This window comes from Numenius arquata, chromosome 5, assembly GCF_964106895.1.
Source record: "Numenius arquata chromosome 5, bNumArq3.hap1.1, whole genome shotgun sequence".
Classification (NCBI taxonomy): Eukaryota; Metazoa; Chordata; class Aves; order Charadriiformes; family Scolopacidae; genus Numenius; species Numenius arquata.
This window is the reverse complement of record NC_133580.1, coordinates 18,620,591-18,642,122: the sequence shown is the minus strand read 5'-3', so window position 1 is coordinate 18,642,122 and position 21,532 is coordinate 18,620,591. Positions and strand designations below refer to the sequence as shown.

At 34.9% G+C, this 21,532-nt stretch overlaps 1 protein-coding gene across 1 annotated transcript in view; it reads right to left on the bottom strand.

The window, feature by feature from the left end:
- The window catches only part of DIAPH2 (diaphanous related formin 2), a 247,897-nt gene that overhangs the window by 97,764 nt on the left and 128,601 nt on the right, over positions 1 to 21,532 (bottom strand). Inside the window, exon 25 of the mRNA XM_074147988.1 lies at positions 2,110 to 2,274. Within this exon, the coding sequence (XP_074004089.1) occupies positions 2,110 to 2,274 (165 nt within the window). The remainder of the gene's footprint in view (positions 1 to 2,109; positions 2,275 to 21,532) is intronic.

Sequence of the window (21,532 nt, the reverse complement as noted above, 5' to 3'; positions counted from 1 at the left end):
TTTAACCCAAGATTTTTCTTCAGTTGCCCCTTTGTTCTTTTAAGGGGGCAACTTTGTCAAAATAACAGACGTAGGCAAAACATGAACTATTATAATCATACATCATATAGCCACTATATAAATGAAGGAACAATTATTTCCGCAGAATACAACATTAATGTAGAAAATAAAAAACTATTGTACCTTGAAGCTCAAGAGATTTGCCCTCTGTATGAATATATACAGGTAAGTCTCACAGAATTCCCCTCTCGTTCACTAGCATTCAATAAGCAGGGATAAAATGTAGTCAGCTAGATGGTATTTCATCTTTTCATCAAAATAATTAGGAACACCCGATTACAAAAACATTGACAAGAACAACTGTTACTGAATCATAATACAAAAACATGTATCATTAATACTACATGATCTAGTCCAAAGTTCACAACACTGAGAAAGGTCAATAGTCAAATTATTGTCACTATGATTTTTTTAAAGTCTTAAGTACAGCTTTTTGCTGTGAAATGGAGATCTTTTACATATGATTCAGTAACACCCTCACCCCTGAATTCAACACTTCATTCTTACAAAATTACTTGAAGAAACTCATTCTGAACCTGAAACAATGACAATTTCATCTGTTCTGGAACTGTGATGTACACGTGGTAGTTTCTTTTCTGCTCTTGGTTCATTTGGTAAGGCCACAAAAACATTCCAGCTTTGTATGAGAAGAGTTATTGCACGTCGTATTTAATTTCTCACATTTACCCACTGAAAACCTGAAATACCACTTTTTTCCCTTCCCTTGGTATTACTCAGTCACTCCCAAGAAATGCATGAATCTCTTAAAAGTACTCTCCCTGAAAATTCTGTGGTAACCATTGAAGAGCAACAGGGCATCCGCCAGATTTTTATGCAAAAGGAAGGAAAATAAGAGTAAGCAATTTGAACTATTTTCATTCTAATACACCTTTTAGAAAACATTTGCCCTTTACCTCCTGTCACCTGCATAGCAGTTGGAATAAATATATGAGGAGAGACTTTCATCACAATATTTGGACAGTGCTAGTCTGAAGTCTGTTTCAAGCAGTTACAATAGAGCAGATTTCCAGACTCGGATATCCACATTTGAAAATGTAAGCCTTGGATTTATGAAGAAGTAAAAGCACTGAAATGTCCCATGACAACTATTTCTGTTCTTGACAAGTCTTCGCCCAGATGTGTTGGCGTACTTACTAAAGAATTGGTGAATAATTTCAGCACATTTAAAATGAATAGTTAAATATATTGTAGTAAAAGTTTTGTAATAAAATGAACATGGTATGAAAATTATGTTTTAAAGTAGTGCTCCATCAAACTGAAACTGAAAGTCCTTATTATCGCATGATAAATTAAGGCAGCTACTGGCAACAGACAGATCAGTGAGCCACAGCTGTATGGCAAACTGTGGTATTTCCAAGTGACATTAATATTCTCTAGAGACACAATGTGACATTCTAGGCATCTGTTTCCCCTGTACTCTTCCTATGGTGCAGCTAATTATGGCTCCCAGACAGCCACTAGGAAGGATGACATTAAACCCATTTACAAAACTCAGCTGCTTAAAATTAAATTCTTAAATTCCTTCTTAAAAAAGCCATACCCTGACACGAACCACACTGGATGACTGGAAATAGTAATATAAGCATGTAAGTGAACTTCACGAGTCCTGTCAGCGCATCCAAAGTCTCAGCCTTAGCATCACAGCATCATTAAGGCATCAGCCAGATTCCAACACAACATGAATGTAGACATGACCATTCAGCTCTTGATATAAACACATTTTTCAGTATCATGCCTGTTAGTTGTGCATCAGCCATCAAGAAAGTTTTTTTTAAAAGAGGAAAAATATTTTCTGATTATCCATATGTCTCAACCACACTGACAGTTGAGTTGGAAAGTTACAAACTGGAAGATGAAAGTTATCAGTGACCAAAATCTAAATAATTCTGGCAACATGAATCCAATTTCCTGCCACAGAACAAAACATAAAGTCAACTATAACATGAGAAATAGAAAAAAAGAGGAAAGAAATCAAATTGGGAGAAAAAAGAAATAAGAATAGGATAATGTTTTGTAGACATTACTCACCAAAAACAGAGTTCTGAAGTTGCTCAGATCGCCAAAGAATTCTTCTATGCTTATTGCTTTGGGATCAAAGGTAAAGTATTCTCCCAAATTTTCATACAATTTAGTCATGTTGTTGTGCATGTTGGACAATTTTTCATATTGCTCTCGGGCACTCTCAGCAAAGCTGTAAGGTTTTGTTAAGGAAAGTGATTCAAATGTAAAACAACCTAACAGTAAAAACAAAAAGTAAAGAAAACTTAGTACAAAGGTTAGATCTGGAATATTTGCTAGTGCTGTCCTGCATTCAAATATCACATTTTTGTATGGTAATGCTTACATATCTGCAAGTCCAAATTCCATTAAATGATCCCTCTCCAATGACAAAGATTTGCTGTTAGTACCCTATACTACTGATTTCATGAAATTTTAATATATCTTGGACATATTTCTTCTAATAAATGATTAATTTTGTCAAAAACATTCTATGAAAAGACATACTGAAAATTACTTTTCTGTGAGACTCTGACTGTAATTCCCCACTCTCTTCAAGTGATGTCATGTATCCTGTATCATGTACATAGATTTCATCTGTAAAATTTGCATTCTGCAGAACTACCATTGACAAAAGTATGTAGTATGACATCTGATGTTCTTTGCCTTTTGTTACAGATGTGTCTTTTTGCGGATTCTTCAATGCCTAACAAGACAGCTCAGCTCATGCCTCAAGCTTCCTGTACTAGGTAAACTTATTTGGGGCACTGTCTCCTCTTCACTATGTAATTTCACAAAACTTATAAAAATGAAATATCCACCCACCTGCCCCAGTTAACTGACAAGCAGCTTGGAAAAATTAGTAGTAAGAAAAACACCATGGAATAACACAAGTCTTTTTTTTTCTTTAGGAAGCATGGAAGTCTAGAAATGAAATGAGCGACTTCCATCCTAGCAGTCATTGGAATTTTGGCATAATCCTTTTAAATAGAAGAATGCAGTATTTTTTTTCCCCATAAGAAAAAATTATTTTTAGAACAATTCATTTGCAAATATAGGAAGGGAGCAAGCTACTAAGGGAAACACTAGTTTGCCTTGAAGCAAGTAAGGTCAGTCTGCTGTTTTCTTCTGTTGTGCTTGCTTATGTCTACAAAGTCACTAATGAGTGTAAAAAAACTAGCTAGTACATGATTAAACTAGTTCTGCTGATACTGAATTGTAGCTGCTGAAAGTGTTTGTGCTGTACATATCAAAACCCAAGAACAAAAGAGACAAGTTATTCCCTGAACTACAAAACCCATGCAGCCTGGCTCCCTGTGGCTTTTAGTTGTAACAACGCTCTTCCATGCAGATTCTGATTCTTAATACAGCAAAGCTCATGCCTCAAGCTCTCTCCATACTTGAGTCTCTAATCTGAGACTTTGCCTAGTATCACATTTCTAGTTACTCAATATCTTTGAGATCTCCATCTCTCTGCAAAATAATAAACAACCTGGAAACTAATTAGGGAAAAGAGACATACAGAGAAATTACACAAACCGTTTTTTTTTGAGATTAGACTAAATCCAACAATAGTTCTTCAGAAAACAGTCAACAAATTGCAGAATAAAGAAAGAAATTTGGGGGATAGTCTATTCATAATATTTCCATAGTGTTTGGATACTGCTGAGTGCTTAAAAGGGTATCATTTCACCAGCTATATGCAAGAGTAACAAGGCTGAAAATATCTTCCACCAGAAAGAGGCCTAACATTTCACTTGGATTTTCCTGCTCTAATTAATGGGAGGGTATGCAAATAATAAATTAAAATTTAGTTTCTAAATTTACGTCAAAAACTATATATAAACTAAATTTTCCTCCTTGGAAACTTATTTTCCAAGTAATCCTCTATTCTTCATTAAGGCCTCAGTAGCATAAAAGGAAAGCTGTATTCTTTTGTTACCTTAAAATGTTCATTTAGAATGGCAAAAAGAAGAAACCAATATTGTGATGGACCTTAACATACAAATATCAAGGTTTTGAAACAGTACTATCTATCTACATAGTTTTATACCAGTGCAAACACAGTACTAATACCTATGTTTGCAGTTTATTGAAATAATGTTTAACCTGCTTGGTTAGAATTTCAAGCTTGGACTGTTGAATCGCTCATCTTAATACAAGACAAGCTTGGTATAGTTCAATCTTCAATGACATTTAACTGCGCAAAAGGAAATGAAAGTTTAATGGGCAAGAATACATTAAATAGGTAATAATGGCACATTACTGAATTATTGAGCACAGTCTAAAAATTCTAGAAAAACATGAATTGCATTAGAGTCAGCAGGTGACTGTGTTGAACAACTCACCAAAAATACTAGAGAAAAAGAAGTACGAAGGTGTATAATTATACAAATTGTATCTGTGGTTCCTTTAAAAACAGCCTCACAGAATATAATATAAAACCAAATTAACATAGTAAAAATGACTGAAGAGTCTGAAATAAAAACAGGAAAAAACTTTGAACATTCCAGATTTGAAATTAATTCCTTGAGACAAAGCTCCCAGAGTCAAATTCTCCATTCAGGTTGCACATTCAACATGAGAAATAACAACAGTAAGCACTAAAAAGAAAAAAAACAATACTGCTACTGAAACTAGAACATATTTTAAAGTAACACTGCAGAAACATACTGGATAAATAACAATGTTGAAATTACAGAAACACTATTAACAGGTGGCTTGTAAGACAAAAAAAATGTCAGTAAGATGGATGAATATGATGAGCAAAGAGAGAATACAGTATTTTATCTATACTTAATTTTGAAGAAAACAATCCACTGCTGTAGAGACAGTAGTTTCCAGTCATACACCGTCATATTAACAAAGTCACTTTGTCACACTCTGTATGCTTCACACAATCTTCATACTTATAAAACATTAGTAACTTGAATTAGCACCTAGAAACGTACCTAAGTCATTGCAAAGACTCAGTCAATGCAGCCATTCCAGAGAAGCAAAGCCGTACTTGCCTACACTACTTCATGAAAAACCATCATTGAAAAATCTAAGCTATCAAAACCTAGCATAATAGAAATCCTTAATTCCGCCAGTTATCATTATTACAGATTGGAGCTTTAATGAGTGGTCATTTAAAAACTCTAAACGAAGTTTCATTCTTACTCTACTGAACCAAAACAAAAATCACTGAACTATCAAGCGTAAAGACGCTTGTTCAACTAAAAAAAATTACCTTATTCACAAGCTTGTTTTTCCACATACACATTTTTAGTTTCTTTCATAAGCATAAAAAAATCTAAACCAAAACTTCACTGCAAAGACTATTATTCGAAAAATTAAAAAAAAAAAACCACCACCCAAAAACCCGTTTTGAAACATTCTCCCATCTTCAGTATTATACCTATCTCCCAAAGTTCCACATAAATCAAGAAAAATGAGTTTGTAAATCTGAATAGATGGAGAGTTATTGCTTTACTTTAGGAAACAGACCACTGTACCAATTACAGAACAATACCTAACCAGCATCTAGGCAACTCTCTACCTATAATCCTTACTGAAGTTTGGAAATACTTATTTTAGTGGGTACTAGGTAAAGGAAAGGTTATGCCCTTTAATTCATTTCCTTTTTTTAATTTTAGTACTACTGCAGATGGCAACTACACAAAATTACCCTGAGATTTTCTAAATGTAAAGTTGGTATTTTTCAAGTGCTACTGCAGTTTAAAATTTATAGGTGTTATAATCTTAATTCATACAATCTTAATTCATTGGTTTCAACACATCACCCTGAGGTTAATAAATAAATCAATCACTGGTCAGTAACTGGTACCAAGAAGTTAACAATGTATGCTTTACCATGCAATCTAGTAAAATTCTCTGTGCATCATGTCACAAAGAAATCAAAAGAAAATTAAAATGCTAACAAGTAACAGAAGAAAACTGCATGTCTTTTCAACTACAAAGATACAGGTAAATGCAGTGCATTAACTTCCATTACTCTTACTACTTTATTAACTTTTGCTGCCAAATTGCAGTTATTTACTAATTCTACTCTTTACTGACTTCTTTGTGTTAAAAGATAGGCTGGCTAACTTCCACCCTTTTTTTCCTTTACTTTGATTTTTTTTTTTTTTTAGTTTTCCTTTTTATTTTTGAAAAAAGGTTTTGTTTATGTGTTTACATTACAGCTGCCAACTTAAGTTTCCATCCAGTTCTGCAGTTTGCTTGACAATGAACACACCAGGAAAGGAAGAAAAAAACGTTTAGATACCCGGATGGATAAGGATTTCTGCAGTGAGAATATCCAGTGTGGTGTCATTATCAGAACGCAAGAAGTAAAATATTAGTAGGGCTGTATAAAGGCATCTGTAATCACTGAAAATATCTTTTCTGTAAGTCAACCATTTTTTTTTCACTTTGAATTATGACCAGATGACTACAGTTTGCTGGCATTTCAGTGCAATGCCTAAATTAATTCACTTAATTAAGCAAGCAATGGATACAAATGTTACCATGACACTATGCTACCACATTATGTAATTACCAACAATAGTAGAATTACATTCTTTATGTCCATATTAGGACAACTACCATGGCACTTCCATGCTTTCTTCCATATAAACAGAGGAGAAAAAAAGATCAGAGAAGTCAAGGTTAAAAACTCCAAATCTGCTGGAGGGAAAGTCATTGCTTCTGCAATAACATCTGCTATGAACTTACCATCAATATATCAATAACTTAAATAATAGAGTTAATAAAGTACCTGAACACACAAAAAACTCACTTGCCCAAAGGCAAGACCTATTACTGTCAGCATTTACAAAGAAAACAAAAGCCGATACTGACAGCTTGGCGTTCATCAACAATAAATATGCCACAGTAGGAAGAACACTGGTAATTTAACTATAATTATAAAAAAAGCACTGATGTTCCAGCAGTTAAGGAGGCCCATCTCCAGGGCATATAGTCACTATAAAAATGGAATTTCAAGGATGTTGACCACAAGTCTGAAATAGTAAAACAAACAGAGCACAGAGTTGATGTCTTTGATACCTCCAGAAAACGAAAGAATGCACTGCAAGACAAAAAGGAGATACCTGTCAGAAACTCCTTAATGCTTTCCAACAGCATTTCAGAGACTGAATAGAAGTTCTTTTGACGTGTCCTTCCAGCTACTGATTACAGGAAGCTGAAAACAAGAGAAAGCAGCATTCCATTGGGAGAGTTTTTCATGTAATGCTCGATTCTCAAAAGTTTGTGCTGACACAAAAAAAATTCATTTAAGAGGCAGCTGGCCTAATGCTACAGATGGATTAACTCCTAATAGACACCAAAAACACAAGGACAAAAGAAAACAAAGACGCACTGGGATGAGAGATGGAAGATGTTCTCATTTATAAATATACTCAACCTAAAGGGAAAGAATCAATGGGTTTAGCATATTATATAAACTGGCATTATAATGAGGAGGTAAAAAATAATCAGCCTGGGATTTTCTAGGAGTCTGGAAAGCAAAGCCACCTAAACTTTATTTATTTAAATATCTGATCTACTTGGTTTTCAGTTAACTTCACTTCTCCTGAATATATCAAGGTTTCTTATTCTGTTATACGCACTGATCCTAATACTCACTACAGACAGAAACTCCTCAAAAGACAGCAGAGCATCATTTAAAGACCAGAAACATGGGTTCATTATAAACCTCCATATGATCTCCTTTAAATTTGTCCACCACACCAATCTCCTCAGGTGCATTTCTGTTGGGTTCTGATATTAAATTTTATATGACACATTAGTTTTAGATAAAAATGATAGTAAATCATAATATATACTTTACAATAGGAAAACTGGTAATCCATTTATTTCCAATGTATACGACTTTTTTCTTAAAATAATGCAATTTTTAAAAACGTGCAGTGTTTGATAAATTTAAGTGGCAGATTGATTAATCTGCATCGAGGAGAGCAAAAAGGCCATCAACTATATCATTGTGCAATGATAAAGCTCTGAGCCTTCTGCATACAGCAAGGCTGAAAACATATGTCAATGTGCATTCCTTCATGCTAAATACACAATTTGAAGCAACTTATTATTCTGTTAGCTATTCCAAACTCCTGAGTACTCACACTGTTCTGATAGTTGACAATTTCCATCAGAATGCTCTGTGTCTCAGATAATACAGTTTAATTAAAACTGGCTTCTTAAAGTTTCCAGGACAAATTATATGTTTGAATGTTTCCCTCCTGTCCTGAGCTGAACTCTGGAATTCACATCATTACTTGACGCAAGAGGGGACATAGCCACACATCCAAATGTCACCTTATTCCAGAGACCCACATACACACTATAACTCTTCAACGGGACAGATAGATCTGGAATATCTGGAACAACTGGCATACCAACAGTAGATGTTTGGATAAAATCTCAACTTCATCATTAATCCAAGGCAGAGTATATAAATTTTAACAGTAGAAAACGAGTCTATTTTCTTTACTGTATATTTTTCTATTTTGAAGAAATAGAAGCGAGTTTTACTTCCGTTAACTGTCAGTCAGCTCAATCATGTTACACGTTACTGCAGACACTGGGGGAAAATTAATAAACGTGCTGAAAAACTGCCTATTCAAAAAGCTTGAAAGTAAAATCGTTGGAGCCCAAAACTACGTAGTTGGGAGAGAACTAATCAGGTAGAAAGAATTATGTAAATAATCACACAACAAATGATTTTTGTTTGTATGCCTTCACAGTGTAGTAGATAAAGCATACAACAGTGGGACTGAAAAACATTTGTGACACCACTCATCAAAGATGTTGCATTTTACTAATATCAATGTGGGGATCACCAGGTCGGCTTGCAAATTACCTTTACTCATAGGTGGCACTTGACATCCTCAGCAGTGAGAAATTAGCAACAGAAGGAAATTAAGTGTACAATAGAGCAGGCAAGGAATCAGAAAACAATTAGAAGGCTCTGCTTCCACAGAGCCATCTGCATTTATACCTAAAGGTACTTTAATGAAAATTCACAACCTAATTCGTATCTGGCGTTCTATATTTCCGTGTCTGAATCAAGTGTTGAATAACCACCAAGCTGAGCTTGTAGGGCTGCCTGAGCACTGGAACAGGTTGTCCAGAGAGGCTGCGGAATTTTGGAGATACCAAAAGCCATCTGGACATGGTTCTGTGAGCCTGCTCTAGACTGAGCATGGGGGCTGGACAAGATGACCTCCAGAGGTCCCTTCCAGCCTCAACCATTGTGCGATTCTGCAAAAACTAAACGAACAAGGCTTTGGTGACTCTGTTTATACAGAATTTTAACTTCAATATATAACATCTCAATTTCTTTCCCTCTAAGCTAGATACATAACGCAAATTCAGTCCATTAAAAAAAATCCAAATTTAAAAGTAAGTTTCAAACACTGTACTTGACCCAAATAAAGCTTTTCCTACTCCCATCATGCCAAAATTAAATCAGATTATAAGAACTGCTGAAGAGAACCATGAAAAACTGAGAACAAACCATTTGTCAGAATCCTCACTATGAGCTATAAACACCCAGTTTTAAAATTACCTTGTGGAGTAGTTCATTATTTCAACAAATCAAATGGTCGTTATTATTTAAACTTGGTTTTCAATAAAATGGAATATTTTCATCATCATCAAAATTTCACAAGACACTAACAATTCAGCTAAAGCAAGTATAAGGACCAAATAATTGAGTTTATCTGCAGTGGGTTTGATGTAGCCTCCCTGTCTGCACTTAAGCCAACTCATTGTCTGACTTGACAAAAAAGAACCTAACCCGTGCTTCAAACTCATCCGTGAAAATAATGTAAACCCTTGGCATGATCACCTGAAATGAAAAGCCTAAAGAGATGGCTTGCTAATCTATTGCCATACGCTGTTCATGGAGCAAAACACTTCGTTCTCCCATGGGTACACTTACCTACTACTAATGTTAAAGAAATACACTTCAACAATTACAAAAACATTTCACTGAATTTCACTGAATTCATTTGTGTTCTTATTTCCAAACAACTACCACTCAGTGTGCAAATTTACTAAATAAATATTTCAACCATTTCAAAACTCTTGCAAACCATTTCAGAGCAGGATTCTGGATCAAGGAACTGTGAAACTAGGCAAAAAATGTTTCAATAGCTAGAAGAGGACGTTTGATTCAATATTGTCATCATCTTTAATAAAGGATGTACCAGTGCTCTTAGTTTCTAATCTCCAAGCTCATTCATAATAGAGCATTCTTTGAATTGAACTGGAGAAACACAAACAGAACTTACTAGCTGAAGACGGAAATTCAGCTTTAATAACAGTAACTCATTTACACTGATAGCTTTATTTTCACCTGCTATCAGTACGTAAACAGATGCTAACAATTTTGTCATTCACACTACATACATAATGTATCTCTGTGACTACACAGAAGACAAGACTTCTGGAGCATACACAGATAATTACGAATCACAATTATATACCTAATCTTTTCTTCCTGTTGAAAGCTTTTGCAAAAAAAATAAAAAAAAAAAATTCCAGAAATCTTCATTACAATACACTTCACCTACCCAAATCAGAACTCAAAAGACACCAAGACCCATAGAAGGAACCCCATTTTATGTTTACACAAAATCATGTACTTCTGATCACTAATAAAACAGCCATAAAAAGCTCAGTGTGAGAATTTCTTTCTCATTACAGAGCAAATTACCTCATCACTCAGCATCTGACAGAATAGCCCAGAAAAAAACACCCAGAGAAGAACGGTTACTTCTCAGTTACCATACAGTAAAGAGGTCTGTTCCTCTCCCTGGCCTTCATTGCGCGAGTACCTGAAGAAGTCATTAACCATCAGCATTATTTAATACAACTGCACTCACTGTGTACAGACACCGGCTCAATGTTTGTGTTCTTGATGAAGCACGGATGGATGATAACCATCTGATAACAATGCTGGCTGTGACCTGCTCCTTCTCCTGAAATTGCAGAATCGTGCTTAAGCTCACGTTAATTAAGATGAGGCTTTCTGACTTGACTCTAAATGGCCATAAAACTTTCGTCTTGATAAACACTGGAAAAATCATCAATGTACTCCTAGCTCTAAGCAATCATATCAATTCCTAGTTTTCATGCATTCAAACTTCTAAATAATGAAAAGACTTATTTCCATTGATTCTACATTCACCATGTTACTATGCACAAAAGAAAGCTTATGTCAACGTAATTTCAACATTGCCTTTTTTATTTATACTTCTGTTAATCAGGACACAAAGATCAGCACTCATTTCTCTAAAAGTCCCATAGGAACTCTCCAGGCAAAAACTGATCAACAAGGGCCTATTTTATAAAATATTCAGTCAAAGGAACTAAGCTCCACAGGCTGCTTCCTAAATTGGTTTATATTGGAAAAGGCTGCTCGAAGACTTATGATGCCGATTTAGGAATTTCCTGTGGTAGTATGAAGAAGAAAACTTAAAAAGTGAAAAAGAGCACTTGGCTCCTCAAACAGAACACATAAAAGGCAGCGTTTATAAAGCCACAGGCTAGAGAGAAAGGAAGATCTTGTCTATCTTAAATAAAAATACTTTTAAAAAAAAATTTTAAACTCCAAAATTAGAGCCAGGTATTAACCTAAATCCACTAATTTTTCTCTCTTACTCAGAGAAAAAGACGGTTGACGACCTTGGAACTTAAGGGTTTTCCCCCTAATTGTAACAGGGAAATAATCTCCCAAGTCCATACTCCCATTCTTAACAGAAGACAGAAAGATCAACATTTCTAAAAGCTTTACAACTCCTGAAAGCAAAACAAACCTTTCATCCTGACAAAAACAAAGCTTTATTTCCACTGATGAAAGTCACCAGAATTTTGCAACTGCATTTGCAAGAACATGCTGAGAGGAAATGAGTTTACTGACACTGCCTGCCAGGTGAAAAACATCCTTTTAAGAGAAAGGCACAATGCCATTCCTGAATGAAAGAGGTGGACTATTTAGCTTCATTTGTTCTGAAAGTTGTGAGGGCTGTTAAAAATAAGGAAAAAAGAAGATTATAGCAGATGAAGAATGAAATAGATATAGGTACAGATATAACTTCAGACCCAGCATATATTGGTTACATATTACACCATCGTCGCTTGCAGTTCTGAAGCCTTTTTAGACCCACAGCACGAACTTCAATGTGACAATGGCATGAAGAGGGGGCAACTGATGGGAGAGCTGGAACAACAGACACTAAATGACAGCACAGAAGAAAGGCAAAAAGAGTCTTCTAAAGTTACAAAAGAACGCAAAGAATTCTCCAGTTTACTATTCCAGCTTGGTAACATTTTACAGGTTATTCTCCTGTATTTGTACAAAATTCATAGATCTTTGATCAGATGGTTCACAGTCACGGATCAGTTTTTCCCTGGAATCCCTTACGAAGAAATGTGAAGACTAGTCACTCCCTGTATACTTTCTGCAGGTGCTTTTCCAGCACCTTTCACAACAGAAATCAACTAATTCTTAATTCACATTTGTGATATTTTGGTGTTAAAAAAAAAAAATTGGAAACAACATAAAGAGTGGTGTTTGTAGCTTTTTCAAACTCTAACTCATTTCTTCAGGTGGCAAAAAATTAATTATAATCACTATTCATGCATTAATTAGAAAGCAACATAGAAGACATGATAGTCACAAATATATCAAACAGAAAATGTTGCAAGAGTAATGGATTTCTAGCATTACTTCCCTGGAGAACAATTAGATAAAAAACTGTTTAGATGAATAAAAACAACAAAGAAAACAACTAAAATACAGCTAGTACAAACAAAATGATTCTGCAAAATTTGTTTTGCATGTAATATTCAAATTAATTAAATGTGACTGTTTCAAATAACACAAAGCATTGAAAAATAATGTTCTAACAACAACAAAAAAAATCAGTTGTTGATACCTGTTTCAGCAAAGCCCCGGTAAGATAGCCCCTCCTAGAAATATTATATTTGATTTGGAACACACAATGAGATGCCTTAAACAGTAATTACAGTGCTGAGTGCCCCAAATCTTTCAGAGAAACTGCAACCACATTCACTTCCTCTTTGATCATGCAGTTTTTCCTCACTTCATCTGGATTTAATTAAGAGAGGTATGTTTGAGCTGTCAGTTGTACCCTGTTTTAACAAGCTTCAATCAGTCCATCTGATGGTTACTTCATCTGGATCAGATTTTTTGGTGAAGTGTGGGGAAGGAAAAGAGAAGTGACTCCTTATGTTTCTAGGCTTCCTTTAACGCAGCAGTGTCATAAGTCCTCATTTTTAGAAATCTGAACAAGTTCAGATTCTATAATGTGTCAAGAACCTACACGTTCAAAATCAAGGAGGAAAAGGAATGATTTTACATCACCTGATGAGAAAAAGCATAGAATAAATTTATTCAAATTGAGATTTGTTTAGTACAAACAACTGTTGAAGTGTCCACAAATTCAAGCGCAGGAGAAAATGAGAGTGAAGGACTACACTCTAAAAATGGCAGTCTCTTTTGGACCTAAATAGTATTTGGAATCCCAGTTGCATACTTAACACCACACATCACATATGATTTGAGTAAAACTGTGCATGGCGTTCCCCTCCAAATATTAATACCAAAGATATGTAGCCATAACTTTTTGGGCAATTATTTGCTAGGAACTGAGCAAATAGGCTGTAGGCACACAAACAGCCTTGCCCCAAATGACTGGGATTAAAGCAAGAAAAAAAAGTCAGGAAAGTGAAGTAATCCCTCAAATTTCTCTCTCGGCCAACTAACATTTCAGGATTTTTCTTAAACAAATGTTCTGGTCAGACAGAAAAGCAAAGAGTGTAATCACAGGCCAACCAGGATCTGGAATGCAAAAGTACACTTTGTTGATGACATTCTTCCCCTCCAAAAAGTTTTTTTTTTAATTTCATTTTCTTTTGGGGGGTGGAGAAGGGTAGGGGAAAAATCCAGTTCCATCTACACCAACATTTCTGACAAAGCAATGTCTCATGACAGTTTGATTTTGGTATCTAACGCTGCAGCTCCAGGGCTGTACAGTGTCCACTCTCCCTCTAATTTCAGATTTTAAAACAAGTATACAGCAATTAGAAAATGGATCTCTAATGAATTATCATTCTAGCAGTGCACAATTCTTTACAAAACTATCTTTCAGTGATCTGGACAACTTGATTTAATACAAATTTAAGGATGAAAGCACAGTTTCCCTCAGGCAATTAGTCACAATCAAGAAGCCTTTAGATTTCCATGTATTTAAGTAGATTTTTATTCATAGACTTTTATTCTTTAGAATTTCTAAACTAGCAGGCTTTTCCTCCTATCTAGTTTTTCTTGTGTCTGTGTAGATTACTGTCAAACAATTTTCTCTCAGTAGTTCACCAATTTATAGTCTAAAAATGCATTTCAGCAACCTTTTTATACTTTCCTCCTTTCTTGAATAAAATCTTCTTTCAATCATGTTCAGTAGTAGCTTTGAAGCACAGTTCTAGATACAGTCTTCAAGGTGCAGAATAGAACGCAGCTCCCTCATGTGGTGCATCTACATAATCTCAGGGATTCAACAAAAAATCCAACACAAATCTATAGTCCAATGTCTGGACTTAAACCGATAACCTATAAGACTCTGTGCTATATCATTTACAGAGTATATATTTTTCAGTAAATAAAAACATAGAAAAATAAGCTATTTGAATTTCTTAATTGGCACACAGCTACCTGTTGCGTATCATTATGCCTCACCATTTTCCAATTTCTTCCTTTATTCATACTATAATGGAACCTGTGGGCACATTCCTATTCACAGAAATTCCCCTCACATCAGGGCTTTCCTTCTTAACAAGAAATGAAGATCTGAACGTAGAAATATACTGTCAAGTAAGAAAATTGATCATCTGTAACACTATTCTAATTTACAATGTTCCATAGTTCTTGTATTTTTAAATATTAACTTTTTGAAAACTGTACCTTAGTCCAGACCAGTTAAAATTCAAAGAATCATTTTCTGAAGGGATTTGTCATTTCTTTTACTGATATCAAATAGTCGTAAGAGAAATGAACATTACACATTAAAACATGACACATTATTAGATGATTTTTCAAGTTCAATCTAAGTAATGATTATACCTATATAATCCTCTAGTTATCACCTGGAACACCATGGGTCTTTTAGTTTGCTTTAAGAAAGATGAATAGAGGAGGAGAGGAGAAAAATAATAAAAGAAGTGGAAAGCTCTTTAAAAAAAAAAAAGTGTTGTGTGTTGAATGTGGCAGAAAGACATTTTGTGGCTGATCTAATTCTTTCTGCAGACACTTGAATGAAGGGTAAACCAAAAAGGAGAGAGAAGAGCCCTTTAAAGGGTAACACTAAGGTAACAAAGAAAGCGAGTGTCAGCTGACTGAAAATCCAGCTGAACTGGGTAAATTCACCATCCAGAAGAAAAGTTCTTCAAAAAAAGTTTCTAATGGACACAACTGAGGGCATATAAGCACCAAGTTTTAATTTAATTCACAGATTGAATATTTTATGAAAAATTCTACTTTTCACGATGATGCATTATTAACACTTCACTTTTGGTTTTTTTGCTCTGTATGCTTCTCATTTGCTCTCCTTCCCTCCAAGCCCAGGTACATATCTTTGTGCCACCCCCTCAAACCTGACAGCCCTACTTTCTACTCCATGTAAAACAATTTGCAAACTTGCCCGACTTCCTCGCTGTCTAGTATCTACAGAAACATAACAAAACACCTGAAGTCAACACAGTTAAAATGCTCTCTCTACAAAACAACATATTCGTAGCAAAACTAATGAATACATTTTCTTCTATGAGGGACTGTGAACATAGCATCTATACTGCATTTTCAACTGCGCTTGCTTCTTGCTTTTTTACCTTATAAAACAGAAGGTAGTATAGAATTTCTCTTACCAAAAAGCTGTATCCTTGTGAATGCACGTGTCCACCACTGTTTTTCTCAAATGTAGTGTGACAGAGTTATTCTCATGCTATTAGGCCCTGACCCCTGACGGCTCTCCCAGGGCCCTTTGGTATTTCTCTCCCTTGTGTTTACATTTTTTACTAATTTGTTACCTGAGACTTGAACTGATACGCTCTTTGCCTTTTGTTACAGACTCTTCCTGAAACTTCCTGAATAAAGTGGACTTCACACCAGTCCCTGAAGAGCCTGACTGAACCTTACTCCACTAAATATATTGCTCCTTATCATCATCCTGTGTTTATGCCCTTAAGGCAGTCTGCAGTCCGATCATGTCTCAAAGCAAATCAACAATTTTCACATAAGTGGCCCAGCACTGAAACAATGATTCACTAATATCTCTCTGTTGGCTTATATCATATTTTGCTCATAACAGAATATCTCATGATAAATAATGCAGGCCTGTGTAGAATTCAGTTTTCATCAAGGAACATTAAGATATTAAAATACAGGAATATAAAAAAAAAAAAAAGTCAGGTACCAAGCAAAAGCACAGCAAAGTATTATTAAAAACTCATACTAGGACAAAAAAAAAAAAAATCTGGAATCTTGCCAGATTCACCAGATACAACTTGACCAATTTTAAGTTTTCCAAGTGGTATTTCACTGAGCAACACACAGACACAATTAACAAAATATCCCAACGTGAAATACCTCAACGGTATCACTGTTATTTGATAATATGTAATAAAAACAGACTAATAATTCTTTTGATGCATAGTGCACCACAGAGGAAAACACAGAATTCCACTATAGGTTATGGAAAATGTCATACTTGGTGTGATTAAAAAAAAAACCCCACCCATATTTATTCCAGAAAGCTTTATTATGCCTCATTAAAGCTGAGGAAGAGAGGTAGGAAAACAAAGGAGATGGCTTTAGATTTGCAATGTTCAAGATGAACCTGCTATGCCACATACCCTAGAAGAAGCCCTTGGAATTGCACACCGACTGTTTAAATTTACAGATTTAATGTAGAAGAAGGACCGACGGTTTCTTCAACCGCTATTTCTCACATAACTCTGAGTATCACATGTACTCAGTGGAAATAAAGCAGAGGGCATAAATATGAAGGCTAAAACTGTGCTCAAATCTCCATTCCTCAACCCTCTTCTGTCAAAGAAACAGTTTAAGGAAAAAACATTTAATGTAATACTGTCTCTGAGTAGGAAGACTGGACTTGACCAAGCAGGAAGATACCAAAGGTTGTTTTTATTAAAAGGTTGAACTCATCTTTAATTGGAAAGTCTAATTCTACAAGAGTCGCAGTTTAGTAACTACGGATGCTTAAAGCACATTAGTAAGTGAATGAAAATAAAGTTCCATTTGAAACGGTTCGTATAAAAGAAACCCTGCATAGCAATTCTAAAATTGTAAAATATAATACTTCCTTGAACTCCCATAAGGATTGTAACAGTATCATGACAAACTGATTTTTCCACTAATTTAGGAAGAAGTTTATTTGGGAAAACTATTAGAAACACCCCCATTTACCATATTAAATAACAAACCAAACCCAACTGGTTTTCATTCATGACCAAAAAAGGAGACTCGTTATATTAGGACAGTAAAATAACTTGCCTTGTTTCACTAATGTGTCTTGATAAGTGAACTTTGTACAAAGATTCACAGCTCTCACCTGCTGCATCTTACAGAACACAACAGGAAAATGTGTTGCAGGTGTAAAACATTTATACACGACAGAAACAATATATTTAACCTTAGATTAATTCAATGATGTCTGTTGACCTTCATGACAAAAACCTAGTCATACAAAATGTAACACCAGTCATGCAAATATTTCAAAGCAATTTAAGTGGGGGATTATTTTTCTTTTCGGGGTGAAAAATGAGGTAAGCGAAAGGATTATTAAGCGCCACAAGGCCATACTGACATTTCTCAGGGGAAATGAAATTGAATAGCAACAGTTATATCATCACTGGCACTGGACAACAGGATCATCTAAAAAAATTTTTTAAAAAATAATTAAAAAATACAGCTTCTGGGATTGTCTCTGTATTGAGCACTGCTGTGCTGCTTAAGACTGAGATCTCCCAAATATGTTTCTGATATTGTGCCTTCTAATTACAATAGGTCTTGGCCATATTTCTGACCTGCTATTTTTGAAATTTGTACCTATGAAAAGGCCAGTCTGTACAAGCAGTTCATTTTATATGCTGGGGAGACACACTCTCTAAAGACTAAGTAAACAGCTTAAGTATGTTGACCTCAACAACATCAAATAGCAATAGTCTTTTTTTTTCCCCCATAGCTTAATAATGTCAATTAAATATACATAACTAAACATCACTCAAATTGCTTGTAATCTGATTTTGAACTTGGCAGGGTCAGTTCTTCAATAGGATTCAAAATGCTGAGATACTATAAGCTTGAACAATTAGCAATGCAAAAATGGGGAAAGAAAACAAGGTTTATTCATTGATGCCCTGAATCTTCTAATTTGGAAAAGAAAAGCAGATTATATGTATGTACTAATTCTTCCTATCTTCTATCACAGTGCTTTCAGAAGTGGGATTTTCTGCCTATGCTGATGAAATACGTCAGACCTTCAGATGTACTTCTAAGAATTACAAGCACGATCAGTTTAATCAAGTGTGTCTTGGTTGCTTTAGCATACCCATTTAAATATGATGTGAGTGTTCAGAGATAAAAGGTTTTTAAATGTAACCTCTCATAAAATGATACACTGTTGATTTCCTTTTCAAAAGTGCATTTCAGTGATTCTTTTCTTGCATTTGGGGCAAGACAAAATAATGCAAATTTAGGACATACACATTCGGTGGCTGTCAGCTAAGCTTCTCACCAAAATCTCAAATCTGATACTCAAGTCACAAATTTAGCTTTATTAGAGGTACATTAACTTAGTACAGAACATCCTGGATGCAAAATTAAATGTACACCAACCACATGATTATTTTTTTTTCCTCCTGTGCTCATCACGTCAATCAACGAGGCAAATTTGAGTAAAAAGCCTACAGACTATGCAATAGAAGGTAGGAGTTCTTAAGAGCATTTTAATATCTAACTAACAATGAATTCAAATTGACCCAAATCTGTAGTGGGGGGAAAAATGGTATTCCTAGTACCTAAATGAACATTCTACTTCAAGAAGTTCCTTGCAACATGACCAACTTCTATCCTTGGAAATGCACTAGGATAACAGAAACCCAGAGAACTTGAACATCAGACAGGAGAAAAAGTTGCTTACAGTCAAAAGCAGGCCTAAACATTAATTTATACAATTACAAGGCTAAAAAAAAAAAAAAAAAGTCCCATCTTAAGTATAAAATAAATCGTAAAGCAGAAGATGCACAGCATCACAGAACTTATATTTACTGCTTAAAACATTTCCCATTTAAAAGTACTGAGCATATACTAGGAATGGCTTACAAGGAAGGAACACACGTGTACGTAACTTTCAGGGTGTAGGCAGAAAGAAAAAGTTTCTCATTTCTGTCATGCAGACCTTTTCCTGCCACTAATCAGAGTAGCTCTAAACCTTGTCATTCTGACACTGGGCCCCTTCACTCAAAACCTGGATTCTCCATCCTTCTATCCACTGGCTATTTTTCACTCTCCTCTTACTCTGTTGTCTTCCAAGCTTTCTCTAGCTGATTGTGTTCTCGCTTCACTTGCTGTTATTTTACATATCTGACTAGAGCAGAACAATGAAATGGAAGTGGTTAGAAGGAAACCCAACAGAATCATAGCTTCAAAATAAATTCTGTTTACATTCCTACTTCAGCAGTTGTCCTCAGCCCACATAGCCTTGTAAGAATTGGAAGTCAAATAGGAAATCAGCACAGAAAAAGCCAACATACAGGATGATTTTACCTTTCATCTAACATGGTAGTTTTGGCTTTATTCTTCTCAGAGAGAAAGGGGAAGGGAAACAGAACTTCCAGCTGAAGAAAATTATTTATTCATCACTGTATTTCTAATATACTGCACATACTTGCATATTGAGAAGGCAACTGGAAAGACTCTCTTTCCCAAGAAGGTAAGACCTTAAAGACCTTTTTTGCACTCTTTCCTTGGGCTTGATCCACAAGTAAGTAAAAAGATACTGAAACAACACAAGACACAGTTTAAACAGGAAACTGCAAAAACCAAAGATTAAGCAGCAAATGGCTACTTTTCTGTGCTGCACTTTCAGCATGCCGTGCTAAGTCTTTTTTTTCTTCTTGCATTTAACTATTTTAATATAGAAAAAAATAGGGTTTTTATTCTATGACGCTAATAGAAAGTTAAATTAAACAGAAGTTTATTTTTGAAGAAATAATTTAGCTCATACTTCAATGCAAACAAATACAAAAGTTATGTATTCTTAAATTATCAATACCAAACGGGAAGTCTCATTAAATACTTCAGTACCAGCACTATGACTAGATGCTTATTTTAATTTGTTGATATTATAAGCAAGATCCTAAAGTTTCAACAAGTTCATAGTTGTTTCATGGGTGATATCAAAATAGCCCATATGATGGCCTCAGCTGATCCTCTTAAGATAAATCAAATAAATCGAAGTTCAAAAGAGCTGAGTGAAGCTTAAAATTAGTCCATTTTTTCCCACTGGAAAAAAATGGATTTTCAGGTTCCATTGTTTCTAGCCTTTCCTCATTTACAAACAATATCAATAATATGAATTTAGTGTTATTTGTTCTGGTTTCTCCAAAGTAGCAAGGAAGAACTAAAATAATTGATGGTTGAAAACATTAGAAAAATTGGTTGACTAAGCATTTAATAAAGTATTAATTTTTTCTAAGGTAAGACTTGGAGATAACAGCTGACATTATCATCTCTTGAACTAGAATAAATCACTCCTGTTTCATTTCCTTCCACTGAATGCACTCATAAGTCTTCTCAAATAAGACTCTATTCCCTGGTGCTAGCACATCTTAAGATGTGCTTTCTGCTGACTGTTCCTTGGGAGTTTGTTTTTAACTGTAAGCAGAAGGCTTAACTTTGAACAAATGCTCAGCACTAAGAGTAACAAAACACCCTGATTACATTTGTATAATGGAACCACAACTAAAAAGAAAAAAAAAAAAACAAACAACCATGCTACATCTAGAAGCTAGGTCTTCCTGTTCATCACAGAACTTAATACTTCATAACTTTGAAACTACAGTAAGTGCTTTTTCACTGCCTTTCTGAACAACGTAGATTTTCTAATGTAAGGACGGGGGGAAGTATGGAGCTGGCAAGAACCAGGATCTTTCAGAAGTCCAAAAAAAAAAAGAAGGTAGACCTTCTTTCCCTACACAGTATTATGTGGATAAATACCTCCTTTAGTCAAGAATTGCCCTTCCCAATGAAAGCGTTTTCCAAATGTCATTTCTTAGATAGCAAGAACAAAAACTTTTTATAAATATTTCAAGAAAAGGCACATGTATAAAATTGTCTTAAGGATTA